Genomic DNA, 19,958 nt, shown 5'->3' with positions numbered 1-19,958 from the left:
AAAACTAGAGTTACCATGGTGAATATTTGTAATCCTAAGGGATTAGATTGTATAGAGCTTGAATCCCTTAGAACTCTCATTTGTAGATAGGTTTTAATCTTGATTGTTGATGTAATTTAAATTGAGTTGTTGCATCAGAGAGATCTCAACTATAAATAAAGGTTTCCCCATTCATTTGCAATCACTCAATGTTTTTTCACTCAGAGTTACTAAATATAATTGAGAGCATTTACTCAAACACCTTATGTACATTACTTTCTTGTGGTTTCTCTAGTTCTTTCATTGCTTCTTCACTTTTGTGTTTGCTTCCGCTAAGTTTTGGTGCCTTAGAGAATTTCCTTGTGATTTCTTACTTTTTGAGATTTAGGTGGACTTAGGCGAATTTAAAGCTAAGTTTTTGCCCAAGGTTGCACAGTTTTCCAGACTAAAGTCCTAGCCTTGTGACAGTTGGTATCAAGAGCTAGTGATTGGTAAGGCGTTGATTGAGATGGAGAAAGAAGTAAATAATCAAGAGCTCGTGACCGTTGGCATCACGAACTAGTGTTTGGGTAGGAAAGCTAGTAGATCAAGGGATATATTGTCAGGTTTGGAAGGTTGAGTGACCAACCTCAAGGAATTCGTGGGTGGCATGAAGGAAACACTCAAAGTAGTTAAGGGACACACCACAGAGCTGGACTTAGTGAAAGAGCAACTCAAGGGATAGGTGGCAGAGGCTCTCGGTACTAGTGTGGACGCACTGCAAGGGGTTCTCAATACCTCTGTGGGTAAGTTGACAAAGAGAGGTGATACTCTTGAGGCTGTGGTGACAAATTTGAAGGAACAAATTGAATATTTCAAGAAGGAGCTTGTTATCTGTAAAGTTGCTTTAGGTAATGACGTGTTGGCTGCGATACCCAAGCCTAAGGTCGATACCTTCAAGCCGAAAGAATTTAAGGGGATGAGATCCGCAATAGATGTGAATAACTTTTTATAAGGAATGGAATAAAACCTTCGTGCTAGAGGCATCAAGGATGCTGCTACTAAGGTAAATATTGCATCTATTGTAACAGCTCGATTTATGGGTCTAGTCAGAGCAGTGGTTTCGGGACCACAAATCCGAAGTTAAAATTTTTATTTTATTATTTTAATATCTACAGTATGATATTATAATTGTGTAAAAATTTCGTGAAGAAATTTTATCAATTGGGTGCTTAATTTGATAAAAAGGACTAAATCGCGTAAAGTGTGAAAGTTGCATTCTATATGTAAAGGTGTCTAATAGCTATAGAATTTTAAATTGAAGGTCCTTATGTGATAAATAACCCATTATTGAGATATTGGATGTTATTGGAGTGGCATTTGGTGTAGTTATTAGGGTTATTAAAGGTTAAATGAGTAAAACGACATTATATGTTAAATTAAATAAAACAAATTGTGTCATCTTCTTTCACTATCCATCTTCACCAAAATTTCAACCTAAAATCAGCCATGGGAGAGCTTGTTATTCGGCCAAACTTTGAAGACAAATTGGTGAGTGGTTTTTGCTTGGTTTTTAATAATTTCTATATTTTTGATATCGTTGCTTCGTAATCTAGCTAACCCATACCTCCGTTTCTAAAACTGTTAAAGATTTTTTGAATTTCCATTGTTGAATACTTGAGATCTTTGATATTTTTTGATGAAATATGCATATTTGATGTTAGATTTTCATCTTTTATAAAGTGATTTTTGATAAAAATGTCAAATAGGGATTAAAATGTGAAATGTGGAAATTTAGTGGTTAAAATGTGAAATAAATTGAAAATATGGGCTGCTAGTGATATATGGAAAATTCATCTAGCTTGGATTTGTGTTTAATTTCATGAAATTGTGATTTTATGTTATAAGGACTAAATTGTAAAAATGTGAAATTATAGGGCAAAAGTGTAAATATTCTTTAAGGTAAATTTTGGATTAAATTGAATTGATAGATAATTAAATAAGCTTATTTTGATTATATTTAGATCGAGAAAAGTGAAATACGGATCTAGATTGGGGAAAAGATAAAGTATCAGACTAGTCAATTTGTTCCGTCGTTTTAGCAATCGATGTAAGTTCGTATAATTAAACTTCAGTGTATATTTAGGTAATTGATGAATGATAGTATGAATGTATTCATATAATCAATTTAATTATGGAGCTTAAATTAAACGTTCGATATAAGTAAAAATGTAGGATCGAACACAATCGTTTCGCAACGAAAGACGAATTGGCAGAAAAAACCATGGTTGGACCATGACATTACATGATTTCATATAAGACCATAGCTGGGGTATGACATCGATATATGGGACTTTGTGTAAGACCATATCTAGGATATGGCATCGATATATGTGATTACGTGTAAGACCATATATGGGACATTGGCATCGATATATGATTCGTGTAAGATCATAGCTGGGCTATTGGCATCGATATGTGATAACATGTAAGACCATATGTGGGATATGGAATTGTATGTGATATACGAGACTTTCAAGTATCCTTAACGATTATGAATGGTTCGTCACGCAAAGTTAAGACAAGAATGAAAGTTCAATTGAATTAAGCAAAACAGGTACGTTCAGAACCTATATGAGAGTTAAATGAAGGTAATTTAATGAGAATTATTAGTGTATAATTATATTTTATGCCAAAATGTGTTTATTTGGCTATAGTGAGGTATGAATTGAATGATATGTGTGATATGAGCAATGATTGTGTTAATTATATGGATATGGCACATTGAGTGAGAATTGCAATTATTTAACGATAATTTACATGATTCTTTCGGCTAAAGAAATGTGATGAATAATGGATCAAATAAAGTTATACATTGTTGCTTATGTATTTGTAAATGAGAATGAAGTGATAAGAAGTTTAAGAGGCATACGAGCTTTGAAATGAATAAACTCGTGGAAATCTTGTTTGATCATATGCATGAATATGAGGTAGAATTGTGAAATCAAATGAGTTATATTATGACTTGATGCAATTGCTTGTAATGTGGTTATTTAGTAATATGAGTTATGATATTACAAGCTTACTAAGCTTTATAGCTTTCCTGGTGTTATTTTTTTTATGTTTTACAGTGTTTGGGACGTTCGCTCGGGTTGGAAGTCGACAGAGATTGCATCACACTATCCAGCTAATAATTTCGGTATTTATATACTTTGTGACTTGGTTATATGGCATGTATATGCTATGGTTATTTTGGTTTACTATGGAAAGTGTATTTGGCCATATGGTTTGGCTTGTTTTAAGTATGTATTTGATTATTTTGTATAGGCTAGTTTTTAATATGTTTGGTTTTGATGATATGTATATATTCAGCCATGCAAAAATGGCATGATTATAATGCTAATGGTTGTGTAAATTTGATCATGGTATAAGCACATTTCTGTAAGTATGTCCCTTAACATGTATGAATGGTGTTCTGGTTATATGTCTTGGTTGAGTAATGATATGACTGACTTATAAATAGCTCATTTAGTAAGCTTGATACATGATTTAATTTGTATTTGTGATTGATCTTGTGATTTGGGTTGGAATGGTTAAGTAGGCATATGTGGTATGCTTGTTTGAGTGAGTTTTTAGGTACAGCTCATGATGGAAATGGTATGAATTTTTGGAGGCTAATTTGATGATCAAATATAGGATTAAATGATTCAGTTGTGTATATGAAATTTTGGCATGGTACATAGTATATGAAATTGGCATGTTTAAATTGTAACAGCCCGATTTTGGGTCTAGTTGGAACAGTATTTTCGGGACCACAAATTCGACGAGGAAAAATGTAATGGCCTAAATTTTTAGGGGTGTCGGAATGGTGATTCGAGATCACTAAATCCTAAAAATGAGTAGAAAATATTATTAATTTAGTGAGTATAAGTAAATGTGAAGTTAAGAAAATTTTTGAAATAGTGAATAGTGCACTAGAAATAAATATAAAATAATTAGAATAAAAAACGAGGTATCGAGACCTCAGAGATTTTAAACCGAGCCATAAATATTTTTATAAATATTTATGGAGTGTTAAAAAGTTAGTATTAAATTTTCGTTAAGAAATTTTAAAGTTTCGATAATTAATTGAACAAAAATGACTAAATTGTAACAAATGCAAAATTATGGGAAATGATTAAATAGCTTAAATGATAAAAGGAAGAGGGCTTAAAAGGTAAATAGACCCAATGTCTGGACGTCAAAGGCTTGAAATCAACAAGAAAGTAAGGAGAATTAAGGGCAAAATTGGAATATTACAAAATTACTTAATAAAGCTAGGATCAAAGTGGAATTATCTAGATTTCTCTTTATTTTTCTGCATTCTCATCTACTAAAACACCATAGAAGGGTTTCCTTAAGTTGATTTTTCATATTTTTACTGCAAGTAAGTTCAATTCTTGATTATTTCTTGAAATTTTTGTGTTTTTGTGACTTTTACAACTAGGCCCACTTGTTGAATTCATTAGTTTTTGATTCTATGAAAGAAGTTGAAAGTTGCTATGAATATGTGCTGGAAGTATATGATGATTTAGCATGGAATTAGAGCTTTAAATTGTTTTTATGCTGATTTTATTGAAAGAATTGAATAAAAAGTGAATATTTGGGACCTAAGAGTAAAAGAGTTTGAAGTTAGGGTTTTATGAGGAAATTCTGAATTTCAATAGTTATGAATAACTTATAATGTCTAAGTAAAGTACTAATTGAGAAAAATTAGCTTAATTGAGGGGTTAATTAAACAATGACTGAATTGTATGAATTGTAAATTTTGAAATATAATAAATTTTGTGAGACAAGGTCAGAATGATTTCGGGTTCCCCTGTTCTGACTTTGGAAAATCATCAAAAATTGAAGAAAAATAATTAGGGGCTTAAATTTATATATTTAAAATCCTGAATAAGTCTATTTTCAAGAGAAACAAACGGAAACATCATCCGAATCCCGTAAGAGGAAATAATTATTTTTTAGTGAAGAAGGGTCGGAACTGTCTAATAGTGAAACAGGGGAGAATTTAAAGAATAAACTGTACTTATTGGCTAAGCCAAAAATTCTAAAACTTTTATGGTAAAAATATATATGAGTCTAGTTTCTGGGAAAATTAACGGATCTTAATTTGGAGTTTCGTAGCTCAAGATATAAATAATTTAGTGACTCTGACTCGGATAGACAACTTTGAATTTACTTATAAGTAAATAGTGAAAATATAGTTAATGTTATTTAAGTGTGTTATATACATTAAAGATGTGAAATAGAGAGGAGGAGGAGGAAAATTAGAAAATATATGAATGACTTGTGTATAAATCGGTCATATATTCGATCATAATCGATAAATGTTGAATTAGAAATGATGTAATGTTTTATTTCAAATAGTTACTATGAGATTGATGATGATCGACTTTAGCTAAATTAAAAGCTAAAGCGATATTTTCATTGCAAAATTAATAATTTTATAAATGTGTTAATGAATAGCATAATCGATAAATGTTGAGTTAAATGGTAAATACGTATTAGTATTGAACTTAATGATATTGAATTGTATGAGAAGTAAATGGAAATTTCTATTGCTAGTGATATGATTTTAATTAAAAGAATTATTGTGATATTAAAATGTATATTGGATTGAGAAATTGATTTGAATTGTGAACATGAGAAATTATGAATTGAATGAAATGGAAATGAAGCATTAAATTGTTAAGACTTGTGAATTGCATGAATATAAATCGAGTCTCGTAGGCCCTATTTATTATGAATATAATATTTAGAGGATATATTGTGAAGAATTATAAAAGCATGTTAAAAATTTAAAAGTTTTAATTTAGATGAAATTTTATAATATGGTTAAATACGTTTACAAGTGTATGTGTTCTAGTAATGCATCACACCCTATTCCGGCGACGGATACGAGTAAGGGGTGTTGCATAAATTCAGTTATTTTACTTAGAAAATTACTAAAGTTAGTCGAGTAAGTAGTGTATGGATTGGTTATACTTACAATTGAGATTCAATCATTTGGGTAATGCTTGTAGGCATTTGTATAATTTTGCCCATTTTGCAGCATAGTATAGTTCAACTTAAGCTAGTATGTGCATGTACAAAGCTCATAACTAATATATTTGATATTAGTTAATATTATGAATTGATATGGCTAGTTGTGGCTTAAATATGCACACGTGGGAAAGCTTATAGAAAGGATGTATTGTTGTAAGCTAAGTATATGAAAGTGACATATGATTGATACTTATTTAGGTATCTAAATGCCTTATTATATAGTCATAAGGTTCGACTAATAGAATTATAATGTATATGTATTATGATATGATGTTTTATAATAGTAAAATATGTTTGGTTAGTTGGTTAAGTGGTACACATGTATGATTGTTATAGATTGATGACCATATGGTTTGAATTTGGTAATTATAGAACTAGTTCAATTTGGTTTTTCGTAAGTTACCTTGATGAAAAATTTGATTTGGTAATCGGAATGAAATTGGTTGAATTTTGATATATGCTTTATTTGTGATATATGACTATTAAAGTATGATTGATTTGGATTGGCTTTATGATTCATATGTTCGAATTTAGTATAAATGATTTGTGGACATTCAAGTTTAATAATGTTATAATTGTATCTTGATAATTCGGTACATGAAAGTAAAATATGACTTTGATGTATGTTAGTTAATATTACTTATTGTATGTTTAGAAATGAATGACTCTCTGAGCTGTATTTTGATTGGTAATGCCTCGTAACCCTAATCTGGTGATGGATACGAGTTAGGGGTGTTACATCTATGTATTTTATTGATGTCGCTCTTTTATAGTGACATTGTAGGTCCACAGATGAGAAACAAGGTGGAGCCACAATTGGGACTTGGGAGGAGTTTCAAAAAGAATTCAAGGGGCAATTTTACCCAGAATATGTCGAGGATAAGGCTCAGGTTAAGTTGCGTCGACTTACGTAACAAGGCATAATCAGGGAGTATATGAAGGAGTTCAGTGGATCATGTTCTATATTTTTTATTTGGGTGAGAAAAAGACATTTTTCTCCCTTATGGATAGGTTGAAACCTTGGGCGGAGCAACAATTGCAACGTCGAGCAGTCAAAGAACTTATCAAAGCAATGATCGTAGCAAAGTCCTTAATTAAGTTTGTTCCGAGGAAAGACGAGTTCAAGTCTTCCAAGACCAATGAGACGGGTAATGTTGTGGGAGACAAAGAATGACATGTTAAAAATGACAATGGTGAAAATGGTGGTAATGAGAAACCACATAATAAGAAGTGAATCCGGAAGGCCCCTGTATTATAGGGATTATATCAAATTAGTCTCTCTATAAATGTACAATTTAGTCAAAAAGAATCAAATAAGCCTTAATTGTAATAGAGTGATCTATCAAGTATAGTCACCTTTTCTAAAACCATTAGTTTGAAGTCATTTTCATTCTCTCTTCTTGATATGTCTTCTTGTTTTTTTAATTATTTTGAAGGATTATCTTCAATCCCAACCTTTATTTTTAAATGTCTTCTTTTGGTTATTATAAAAATCATCTTCAATCACAATCAAATTGGAATCTTCATTCTTTTAAAATTTTGAGGTAACTAATAGTCCTTAAACTTCTTCAAGCTTTTGTAACACCCTTAAATTTTACAAGATGGTAAACAACACTATTCTAAGAATCACTACAATGAATTTTGAGAAAATTCAATAATGAGAAAATAAAGAGAGTTTTAGAAGGGACTATAATTATTTATTTTGGAAATCAATGAAGTAAATTTGGTATGTGGAATTGTGAAAAAATGACTAAATTGTAAAATTAAGAAAGTAAGAGAACTAAAGTATAAAATAACTAATTTGAGAAATTATGGATTGATAATGATTTGTAAATATTAAGCCGACATGAGACATGTATTATCAAGGAAAAGCAAGTTTGGACTTAATTGAATAAAATGAAAAGTATAGGGCTCAAATTACAAACTTCTCATTTTGACTAGAATATAGGTAAAAGTATCATTTTCACCATTTATGGACTTATTTAAGGGATATATTTGAATTTTGATTTTTGTTTGGATAAGTGCTCATTGGTGTAAAGAAATTGTACAAATAAACAAAAAGAATAATATGATAAGTTTGCCATAATCGGATACTTTAGTCATTTATCAAGTACTTTACGATGGAAATATTATTTTATTGGTATTTTAATGTATGGAATTAATTTGAATTTTATGATGATATGAGAGAAGATATAAAGTGTTAAGTGTCATATTTGGTATTAATTAAAGAGAAGTGATAAGAGAAGGGACAAAGGTACAATTTTACCATTAAAAATATATTTTGGGACTTATCATGAATATTTTAATGAAAATTATGGACTTTATTTTAATTGTGTTATTATGAGAAAATTTATGGTCATATATTCCGGATTTTTCATTCATGAATCAAGGTGATTACTTGAGGTGAATCTAGGGAGGCTGGCAGGGGCCCCGACCTCCCCTAAAATGAAAAATTATTGTTTTAGCCTTTTAGAAAATTTTAAAATTTTAAATTAATAAATATAAAATTGCACTTTAGTGCCTCCTAAAATTATAAAAATTTAATTTAATCCTTTAAAAATTATAAAGATATAGACTATTAAAAATTAAAATTTCATTTCGGCTCTCCCTAATTTTTTTTTTTTTGGTTTCACCTATGTAGACTACCCATTTAAAAATTTGTTTGACTTTGACTAATCAAATTATGATTTTTTTTCCTCTCATGTGTCGTCCCTCTCTCCTTAAGAATTGAAAATATATGTCGAATAATATAAATATGAAAATTGCCTCAACCTACTGCAATTATCTAAGGAGTAACCACTTCCTCAAGCACTCATCTAATTTTTCTATAATTTTCAGTAACTTCAATAACTTCAAATATTTGTTGAGGTTTAGGATGAATATTGTGAAGTGTTTTTTTAGGGATAATGAATACAAAGCAATTTATGAGAAAAAATGGAATATTACAACAAACACCTAAAAACAGAAACAAATGTTGGCTAGAAAATATAAAAGTTTAAGCCGATTGAGTCTTAGCTCGATTGGTATAGGTATGTTGACAATGCAGGAAGACGTGAGTTCGAGTGCGATGAAATGCATTATCCTCCTATTTATGGGTTGGGATAGGACTATGAGTAGTTCTAGATATTATGTCAAAAAGAGCAGATATGATCAGAACTTATAATGAGATTGTTCAAAAAAAAGTTTAAATCACCTAATTTTATCGGGTGTTAGTATAAGTGGCATAAAACAAGTGAATAGAGTTAACAATTGAACCTGAATTTTAAATTTTAAAAAATACAAGTACTAAATTCCTAAAAATACAAAGACCAAGTTCTTAACTTTCAGAAAGTACAAGGACTATAACCACATTTTAACCTTTCATTAATTAAAGGTTTGTCAAAGTTGAAGCTTAATTCAATGATCTATGTTATAAAATATATCTTAACCCGGCCACCTTAAGCTTTTATTATGGTCTATTAATTTATGTTCACGACCACCTTCAACTTTTTTATAATCCACTAATTTACAATCATAAACTTAGACTTTCTTACAATCTATTGATTTACGATCATGACCTTTTACTTACGAGATTTTATTAATCTCACGGTCCGCTAATTTACGATCGAGATTTAATGAATCTCGCAATTCGCTAATTTACGATCACAACCTTTAACTTTCTTATAATCCGCTAATTTACGATCACAACTTTTTATTTAAAGTTTACAATATTCTATAATACGATTCATAATTTCCCTAAAACCATTTCTCTAATAATCTTTTAAATCTTGTACCACGCTATCAAACAACAAAATTTAGTCAAAAACTTTTCAAGTTCAAACTTGCGTTGTAAACCCTTAGTTACATGTATGCGTGTAAATTTATCTCAAAACACTCAACTTATAACTCTTCTGAGACAAATTGTTATAAAATAATCTTAACCTGGCCCAAAATCCAATTCAAAATCCAAGCCGGAAGAAACCATCTTATATACATTTTTAAATACCCCTTTAATCCTCTTCACCCTAGCATCTTTTTCCTCCCTCTACCCCACCCGACCAGAAACTGTAACAACAATCTATATTGTAAACTGGGAATATCAAAATTGCTCTAATCATGCAAATAAGTTGTTAGTTTTAGTTGCCTTAAAACAACTTTTGTACCGATATTTATAAATTTATTTTTATTTTATCTATTATATACCAACAGAACTTTATGGTGTTCCAAGTAAAAACCCCAAGAAAAATGCAATCAAATGTCTGATCCAACTCCATCCCCAACCAATGGTTAAACCAAATCCTTCAGTTAGCAATTCCAGATTCAGACAAAACACACGACTGTGCTACGTTTTTCCCAACTCGACCACAATCACACTAATGTTGTCTTTGCTACCCCTAGACATTGCGAGCTCAACCAACACCGCCGCTGCTTCAGAAGCGCGGTTTTGATTCAAAACATCAGCTGTTTTGCTCCTTATTTGGCCGTTCAGACATCGCCTTACCACTCGACACGCCACCTCATTCGATACCACATCCCAAAGTCCGTCACTAGCCAGTATCAGGAACTCGTCACCATTCGTTACCTCTCGTACGGTCACTTCCGGTTTGCATATCACAAAGGGTTTGAGGTACTGATCACCTGCATGCATTACATTCCAAATTACATTACATATGAATAGAATATTATGTACGTAATTGCAAGTATATTTGGTTACCTATGGATCTTGAAGTGGCCAGTACTCCAAGCACTCGATATCCATTCCAGTTTATGACCCTTCCACCAGCAGCTTCAACTCTCTCCAACTCATCAGGCCTGTCGGGCTTTGCAAAAACAAAGTGTCAATATGGGAGGCCACCACCACTACCTGCCCCTTTATCTTCGTCCTTAAACTCAGTATAATATGCTATTGAATAAATTTTTTTTTCATTCCAATAAAATCCGTAGGACCAAGTTCTATACTTATAAAAGCTGTACATCGCAATAATAACAGTTTGGAAGGAGCGACAATAGATAGTATATAAACATAATGATTAAGCATGCATCAATATAGGTCAAAGTAGAGGCAAAGAAAACAAGTGTAAAGAAAAAGGGGGCAAATTGAAAGAGTTGTAAAGTTAAATTAGTTTATAAATATAAGCATCATCCTTGATTACCCTAAAGGGATGGCGAGCTTAAGCCTCTTATTGCTAATTAGACATTATTTGTGGAAAACGAAGAGCTTCACTCTAGCTTTGAGATTCAGATACTTCCATTCATTTCCCATACATGTGAAGTCACACCTCCATTGAATTGAAGATTTCATGGTTTCATAGTTTCCAATTAAATCTTTAAGAATATTCTGCTTAAAAAGGTTCTTAAACATCAAGGGCTTGGCTTCCAACTCATCAAAACTCGCATTGAATTTCAATTTTGTTATCACAACATAGAGTCAAACTAAAACTTGTGACGGAGCATGGTATGTGTATATAATTTTAGAAAAACAATAGAAATATGTGTTACCTTGTGATCAAAAGACAAGGGCATAGCAACGCCGCCCCTCGATAAAACAGCTCTTGAATCCCCGCAATTGGCCACTACTACCTTTCCGTTACCAACCACCGCCACAACCGCCGTTGACCCCACCATCTCCTCGGCCATCCTCCCTTTATTCACCTCTTCATCCATCTTCTCAAAGCATCTCTCCATTGTTCTTCCCCAATCAATCCCACTCCCACTTCCTTCCTCTACTATTTCCTCCACCAACAGTTTATGCAACCTTTCTTTACACTCCTCCGCCACCCTGGACCCGCCGTGCCCATCATAAACTCCATAAAAATCAAACTTTTCCCCTCCTTTCGCCATAAGCCCTAACTCTACTTTCACTGCATCTTCCATTTCACATCTCCGACCGATAACTGAAAGCAACCCATGAGACGTGCAGGTTGAGGTTGACGCATCATCGTTTTTCATGCAAGTTTTCTCTCCAAAACCAGCTAAAACGATGCCGTTCTCCGCCGAAGTTGATTGATTTGATGATGGAGAGGACAATGAAAGCGATATTTCCGTTAAACCGTGGCTTGGTTTTGATCCATGAAGAAGATCATCCTGGTCTTTATTGCCGTTGTTGCTGTTTTCTGTGATGGTTATATTCATCATCGTCTCAAATGTATACTTCAACCTTCTAATTTCCAGCCTCCTCCGGCGAGCATCCTTGGTCCTGATGACAGTAAGACGGCTGACTTCGCCGGGATCTGACGTCATTCTCCGAGGATATTTGGTCGATAGAGATTGAAGCTTCGGTATTTTGTCCCTCTTCATTGCAGTTCATTTATTTTTCTTCTTTTTCTGCATGGAATCGAAAGGCAAGGCGACAACTGGAGAACACAAAAATAAAAGTAAGTTGGGTGAAAAAGCATTGAATATGGGCCGTTGGATTTTCTGCAATGGGATGGGTGGTAGCCACATGGGGATTTATGTACCACTGAATGGGATTTTTCAAGCGAGAGACGTGGACGGTGTAGATTTCGGATGGAAACACGTGGAGGTTGGAACTTACGGTTAGTGATTCGGTCGGGGGCCCACCGGTGATCTCTAGAAATCGTATTACGTGGCGTCTCGTTCGTGATTAATGTGATTTTGTCTGACAAGGAATGTTGACCTTAGGGGACACGTGGTGGACTGTGGTCGGTAACTTGTGGGATTTGGTGCTCGAACATTGGGCCATGTCGTGTCGTGTCCAAATCTAGCACAGCAGTTAAACATTGAAAAATATCAGATTGATTAGAGTTAAATTACCGATGATAAAGACGAAAGCATGACTTATTTTACGACACGTATTTGCTGTAATTATAGATCTCCCTTTCTTTTTATTTTTTAACACTTCACAAACTCCCAAAGTCAGTAATATATACGAGGTGGTGTAATGGTATAATTTAAATTCGAGTTGTACTAATCGTATTATTGTCAGTATTTTATTTTTATTTTTATTTATAAAAAAATAAATAATAATAAAACCTAATAATCATGCAAAATGAAAATTCATTTAGGGTTCAAACTTATTGTATTATTTTAATTTGAATTTATTTTATTATAAGTTCTAATTATATTTATTTTTTATACAATGTCTAGAACTACTCAAAACCTCTCCCCGTCTCATAAATAGGAGAATAATGTGTTTTAACGCACTCAAACCCACGTCCTCTTACATTAATACCAATATCGATATTAATCGACTTAAGACTCTACAAATAATTTTTTAATTCATTTTTGAGATTCTAGAAGGATTAAGTTCTAGTAATACAAAACAAAACAAAAAAGTATAGAAAAAATATAAATAGCTCCAAATAACATAAGACTAGAGGTCGCAAATAGACAGGCTCAAGCGGGTTTGGATTTCATCACATTCATATTTTTTAAATTCAATTTTTTTTTAGATTTGGATCAACTCAGGCTTGGATCTTTTTTCGAATTTACGTTTCGATCGAGTTGGGTGAGTTCTGAAAGGTTCAAATAATTTTGAATTTTCTAAGTTATAAATATTTTAATTTAGAATGTAATAATTCATTTTAATTTTATACAATGACAGCACAATTTAAATTTATCTTATAAAAATATAAATTATATATATACATAATAGAGTTCTTTTATATAAAATAATTAAAATACTTATTGCATGTAAAATAAATTTATTCAATGATATATATGAATCGATAAAAATATATTTTATTGTTTATTATTATATTATATTGACAATTGAATAAATTTTAATCTTTCTTATTGAATTTATAAACCTAATATTGATATTCTAAAATATTTATTTTCAAACCCAAATATATTATACTAAACTCAAACCCAAATAAAATATCAATTATTACCCAAACTCAAAATAAACTACTCATAGCTCAAATCTCTAGTCAAAAATAACAAAATTAAACTCAATACCCAAATACAATTTGTAAAAGTTAAAACCCAATTCAAAATCTAATATAATAAAAATAATATTTTTTTAAGATATTAATTTTTTAATAATATTTTATGTATTGTAGTTATAAACATGTATTGGAGCACCAGGAAATTGATATGTGACCAAAATACACACAGTAGCCCGTTATAGATCGGCGATCATCAAAATCTAGCCCCCAGTTAGCATCAGCATAACTGACTAAAGACAGCCATGTAGATGGACAACAAACAATCACATAATCCAAAGTACCACATAAATATCGCAAGACTCGCTTTAGTGCAACCATATGGACAGGCAGGTTCATGCATGAACTGACATATACAATTTACTGCGTAGGCAATATTAGACCAAGTCAACACTATCTACTTTAAAGCACCTGCAAGACTTCTGTATTCAGTGGGATCATGCTGATGATCCCCGTCGTCCTTAGACATAGTGGACGAGCTAATCATTGGAGTATGAACATTCTTTGCATGAGTCATAGAACTCTTGTCTAGCAGATCTCAAATGTACTTCCGCTGACAAATAGGAATACACCCTATGGATGAACGAGTAACCTCAATTCTTAGAAAATAGTGGAGATCATCCATATATTTAGGTGAGAACTCCTTATTTAACTGTTGAACAAAGCTATACAGTTAGGCATGCTTCCAGTAATGATAATATCATCCACATACACAAGAATATAAAGAGTGGAGTCATGTGTAACTCTAACAAATAGAGATGCATCAGATTTGGAGAAAAAAACCAACAGAAAGGAGAAAGCACTTCAATTTATCAAACCAAGCACCCAGAGCTTGACGTAGTCCATACAAAGCTTTTTTTCATATGACAGACCAAAGGTTTGCCATTTAGACCATACTGAACATACATCGGAGGTTGCTGCATAAATACTTCATCATCAAGATCGCTATTTAAAAAAGTATTATTTATATCTACCTATCGAAGCTGCTAACCCTTGGAAACAACAACGGATAGTATGATACGAATAGTAGCAGGTTTGACTATCGGACTAAACATTTCCTTGAAATCACACCTAGGTACTTGAGAACATCATTTAGCTACTAACCGAGCCTTACACCGGGTGATAGTGCCATTAGGATTCTTTATTTTGAACAACCATTTGCATCCGATCACTTTGCGATTAATTGGTAATGAAACAAGTTCCCAAGTTGAATTATTAATAAGAGCATCATACTCAGCTTGGGCAGTGGCACACCATTCGTTAGTAGAAAAGGCTTCCTCAATTGTATGAGGCTCGACAGCTTCAACCGACAGAGCCTTGGGCTTAAAAATTTCAGCCTTAAATCGAATGACAATCAAATGAGTATTTATCAGTGGCAAAGGAGATGATAAGATGATAAGAGATGACTGAGTATCGAAAGCAGTCGTGTTTGGATTGAAAATACCATTGTCACTGGATAGAGAATGTGGCTTATGGTCAGAACCTAGATCAGCCTAAGGAATGTCTGTGACAGAAGGTGAGTGACACACAATAGGTGGTAATGACTCAGGAGGTTGAGCAGACGAGGATGCCATGGGTCGAAAAGTGACAGCTTTAACAAGAGGAACATATGTCGATGAGAGTGAGAGACTGGACGAAGATGTGAAACCTCCAGAAGCAGATGTAGGAGACAGAAACCGTTGTTCATCAAATACATCATTTCGAGAAATGGCGATCTTACCATTCGGTGTGAGACATTGATATCATTTATGTTATGAACTATATCCCAAAAACGTACAGGGTTGAGAATGAAAATCCAACTTGTGACATAGAAAAAGATACAGATACGGGAAATAGCAACACTCGAATACTCGTAGATGATCATATGTGGAATTATGTCTATGAAGAACCTTTTACGGAGACTCCCCTTTCAGCACCATGGTAGGAAGACGATTGATGAGGTGAACAGCACAACAAAATACATAGCCCCAATAGTCCATAAGCAGATTTACTTGGGCCAAAAGTGTGATACCTATATCGACAATATACCGGTGTTTGCATTTAGACTCTCCATTTTGTTCAGGCATATGTGGACAAGATAGACTATAGATTATCCATTGAGCTACCAAAATAGACATGAAAGCTCGATACTCACTGTCCCAATCACTTTAAAACTGTTTGATATGTTTCTTAAACTGGGTTTTGACTAACTGTTGAAACTGAACAAAATAATCCATTGCCTGTGACTTTTGGCAAAATAAGATAAATCCAAGTAAACCGAGTGCACATGTCAACAAACGATACATAATACCGATTACATCCACAATCAACTGACGTAGGCCCCCAAAGATCAGAGACAACCAAGGCAAACAGATTATTGTATTCAGTAGTAGAGTTTGAAAAGGGCAATTTATGAGACTTCCCTTTCTGACATGCAGTACAAACATTATCAAGAAAAAATTTATTGGAAGCAACATTACATTGATCTAAAACAGATTTAACAATAGAAGCAAAGGGATGACCAAGACGCATGTTCCACAAAGTAAAATTATCACAACTATCAGACCGAGCTTGAAGTCTAATGTTGGCAATAGAAGGAGCCACAACAGACTGAGTAGACACAACCGATGGAGAAAATGATAGAGCCCATCACGAATATGACCCCTCAGTAAAATTTCTCGAGTCTTGATGTCCTTAACAACATAATAAGTAGGATAAAATTAAAAAATATGTTATTATCAGTGGCAAACTAAGACACAGACAGGAGATTCTTATGTATAGTCGGTACACACAAAATATTAGATAATCGAAGCAATTTATATTATGTAAGAAATACTATATTCACAGTAGACGAGATCCTGGTGGGAGTCTCGTCACCCATTAAGAGAGAGGATGTACCTGAGTAAAGTGTAGACTCATTCAATGCAGAAGCATCGCGACAGACATGGTGTGTGACCCCTGAATCTAGATACCAAGATGCAGTTCCAACGGGCATAGGGATATACGAATCAGTACCATCAAGGTTTGACTCAAATTGAGTGGCATGAATATTAGATCCAGTAAAATTGGATACATCAGATGCATACAAATCGGGTAGACGATGGAGCCTAATGCATGAATTTGACCCAGTGTAAACACGAGCCTGTGGTTTGGTTCGCCAAGGAATAGAAAGCCTAGAGGTATTATAAGCACCGTCACCGAAAGGCCCAAGTTTACTTCCACACCTAAGAGAATTATCAAACTCCACACAATTGGATGTTGGCCTATATGAAAATTTATTTGCCTATGGCCCACAGTCATGGTTTGGACCAGAAGGCCTTTCACGCACGTGCAGCCCAGAAAAAGTACCATAAACATTTGGCCTCACAGCAGTAGGCCCAAACCCAGCAGTATGCAGTTTAAAATAGGAATCCTACTCAGGCACTAAATGAGAAGGATACTGCCCAGCCCAACATTCAATCCTGACCCAGCCGTGTGCCTAAACCAATCACCAAGACCAACAAATGGGTTAGGATGCCTAGTGGACCACCTAGGCAAGTGAGGCACAGTGCAAAACTCATCGCCAGAAACGAGAGCATTTGGCATTATTGAGGGGCCATCAAACCCACCAGAAACCTACGTCGAAAATGATATTCCAGCAGCCGAACCTTGAGCCACACAACTGACCAGATTTGAAGCCCGAGCCACCGATGACTAGACGACATAATCACGGTTATAATGATAATAGCATCGCTAGGCTAAATGCCCAAATCTACTACAAATTTGGCATTGTATTCGAGAACAAAACCCTCTGTCTCGACCACCAGACGGAGGACGGCCACAACGGACAGATGCCACCATCAGTGGCAATGGAACAGATTCAACAAAATTGGCATGAATCAACACCTCCTCTAGAATCACACGCATCTGCCAATTATCATATTCGGGAAGCACATCAACGAGATGGTGAAACGGTAACAGTTTTGACGAGAACGATGCTAACGTAATCACGGCATCAAATTTTAGAGGTAGACCTACAAGAACAATTTCAACCTTTTTCGCCTCCGAGATCCGAGAACCAGAGGCCTCGATCAAGGCACATGTATTTTGTATTTTTGCTACATATTCAATAATAGTTAGAGTACCTTTTTTAAGGGAATACAGTTCATGACGAATACGGGACAACTTCACACTGGTTACTGCTGCAAAGAGGGGAGTGACAGTATTCCAAAAATCACTTGCCGTTAGTTCAAACTCCACACAATTAGATGTTGGCCTATATGAAAATTTATTTGCCTACGGCCCACAGTCATGGTTTAGACCAGAAGGCCTGTCACGCACGGGCAGCCCAGAAAAAGTGCCATAAACATTTGGCCTCACAGTAGTAGGCCCAAACCCAGCAGTATGCGGTCTAAAATAGGAATCCTACTCAGGCACTAAATGAGAAGGATACTGCCCAGCCCAACATTCAATCCTGACCCAGCCGTGTGCCTAAACCAATCACCAAGACCAACAAATGGGTTAGAAGGCCTAGTGGACCACCTAGGCAAGTGAGGCACGGCGCAAAATTCATCGCCAGAAACGAGAGCATTTGGCATTGTTGATGGGCCATCAAACCCACCAGAAACCTGCGTCAAAAATGATATTCCAGCAGTCGAACCTTGAGCCACACAACCGACCAGGGTTGAAGCCCGAGCCACCGATGACTAGACGACATAATCACGGTTATAACGATAATAGCATCGCTAGGCTAAATGCCCAAATCTACTACAGATCTAGCATTGTATTTGAGAACGAAACCCTCTGTCTCGACCACCAGACGGAGGACGGCCACAACGGACAGATGCCACCATCAATGACAATGGAACAGATTCAACAAAATTGGCATGAATCAACACCTCCTCTGGAATCACACGCATCTGCCAATTATCATATTCGGGAAGCACATCAACGAGATGGTGAAACGGTAACGGTTCTGACGAGAACGATGCTAACGTAATCACGGCATCAAATTTTAGAGGTAGACCTACAAGAACAATTTCAACCTTTTTCGCCTCCGAAATCCGAGAACCAGAGGCCTCGATCAAGGCACATGTATTTTGTATTTTTGCTACATATTCAATGATAGTTAGAGTACCTTTTTTAAGGGAATACAGTTCATGACGAATACGGGACAACTTCGTATCGGTTACTGCTGCAAAGAGGGGAGTGGCAGTATTCCAAAAATCACTTACCATTAGTTTATGACGAATACGGGACAACTTCGCACCGGTTACTGCTGCAAAGAGGGGAGTGGTAGTATTCCAAAAATCACTTGCCGTTCGAACATCTATAAATGAAGATAACAATGAAGGATGAATGGTGCAAAGTAATCAGGAGGCAAGCAGCCGATCTTATTGAAGAAACGCTGAGGCATCCGGATTTGAAACTAGAGAGCCGTCAGGCGATTGCACAAAACATGCCGGAGCAAACAACGTCCACTCCAAAAGACTGGCCAGTTCGTAACCTTCAACGATCAGCCTAATATTTTGTTTCCACTGAACGAAACTTCCATTATCCAGTTTAACAGTGTCATAGCGAGGAAAAGAGTGAACAAGTCGAGCAGCAGTGAACGCCGGACATCCATGCTTAATAGATGCAGAGTCAGCCGAAGCAGTGGTGGTCATGAGAACTAATGACGATCAAGTTTCCAGCACCAAGGTGACTGATACCATGTAAATATCTATAGTAAGCTTGAATAAAACTGTATTGAGTATTGAATGAGTATTATGTATTTTTTCACTTCAGCATATCGCTAGTATTTATAGAGTACATGAGTAATTGTTGCTTAGTAACTACTGCTAATAGCATAACTGCTTGAATAACAAACTTTCAGCTAATAGACTAATAGAGTTTAGGGCTAACAGACTCTTTACCTATACACTAACAGGCTTAAAAGGATCCAGACACAATATCTTATTTTAAATTATGTAAAATAGTAGAAATTGCGTTAGGGTTTTACACTGTCATATTAATATATTTCCATTAGTCTGGTATAGTAGGGTTACAAAATAATCTAAGGGTGATTTA

The 19,958-nt window shown here is 34.5% G+C and overlaps 1 protein-coding gene and 1 long non-coding RNA gene across 2 annotated transcripts; one reads left to right on the top strand and one right to left on the bottom strand.

Annotated features, from left to right (window-relative positions):
* The first annotated feature begins 1,443 nt into the window (after window positions 1-1,443).
* Window positions 1,444-3,326, top strand: LOC105780567 (uncharacterized). The gene is made up of 2 exons (XR_008195097.1): window positions 1,444-1,509; window positions 3,090-3,326. It is a non-coding gene; the product is annotated as an uncharacterized LOC105780567 (long non-coding RNA).
* A 6,866-nt stretch (window positions 3,327-10,192) lies between these two features.
* Window positions 10,193-12,446, bottom strand: LOC105780820 (protein phosphatase 2C 51). The gene is made up of 3 exons (XM_012605335.2): window positions 11,524-12,446; window positions 10,739-10,844; window positions 10,193-10,662 (listed from the first exon to the last, which is right to left on the bottom strand). Exons 1-3 carry the CDS (start codon window positions 12,319-12,321, stop codon window positions 10,367-10,369), a joined length of 1,200 nt encoding a protein of 399 aa, XP_012460789.1. The 5' UTR covers window positions 12,322-12,446; the 3' UTR covers window positions 10,193-10,366.
* Between the last annotated feature and the right edge of the window lie 7,512 nt (window positions 12,447-19,958).

This window comes from Gossypium raimondii, chromosome 4, assembly GCF_025698545.1.
Source record: "Gossypium raimondii isolate GPD5lz chromosome 4, ASM2569854v1, whole genome shotgun sequence".
In the NCBI taxonomy this organism is placed as follows: domain Eukaryota; kingdom Viridiplantae; phylum Streptophyta; class Magnoliopsida; order Malvales; family Malvaceae; genus Gossypium; species Gossypium raimondii.
The sequence above is the reverse complement of the archived record's forward strand: the minus strand, read 5'-3'. Positions and strand labels throughout refer to the sequence as shown.

Excerpts from the sequence above, each read along its gene's own strand:
- LOC105780820 (XM_012605335.2), bottom strand. The coding sequence starts at position 12,321 with ATGAAGAGGGACAAAATACCGAAGCTTCAATCTCTATCGACCAAATAT. Across the intron at positions 10,845-11,523 it reads CCTTGTCTTTTGATCACAAG|CCCGACAGGCCTGATGAGTT; the intron begins GTAACACATATT and ends GTTTTTGCAAAG. Across the intron at positions 10,663-10,738 it reads GGCCACTTCAAGATCCATAG|GTGATCAGTACCTCAAACCC; the intron begins GTAACCAAATAT and ends TAATGCATGCAG.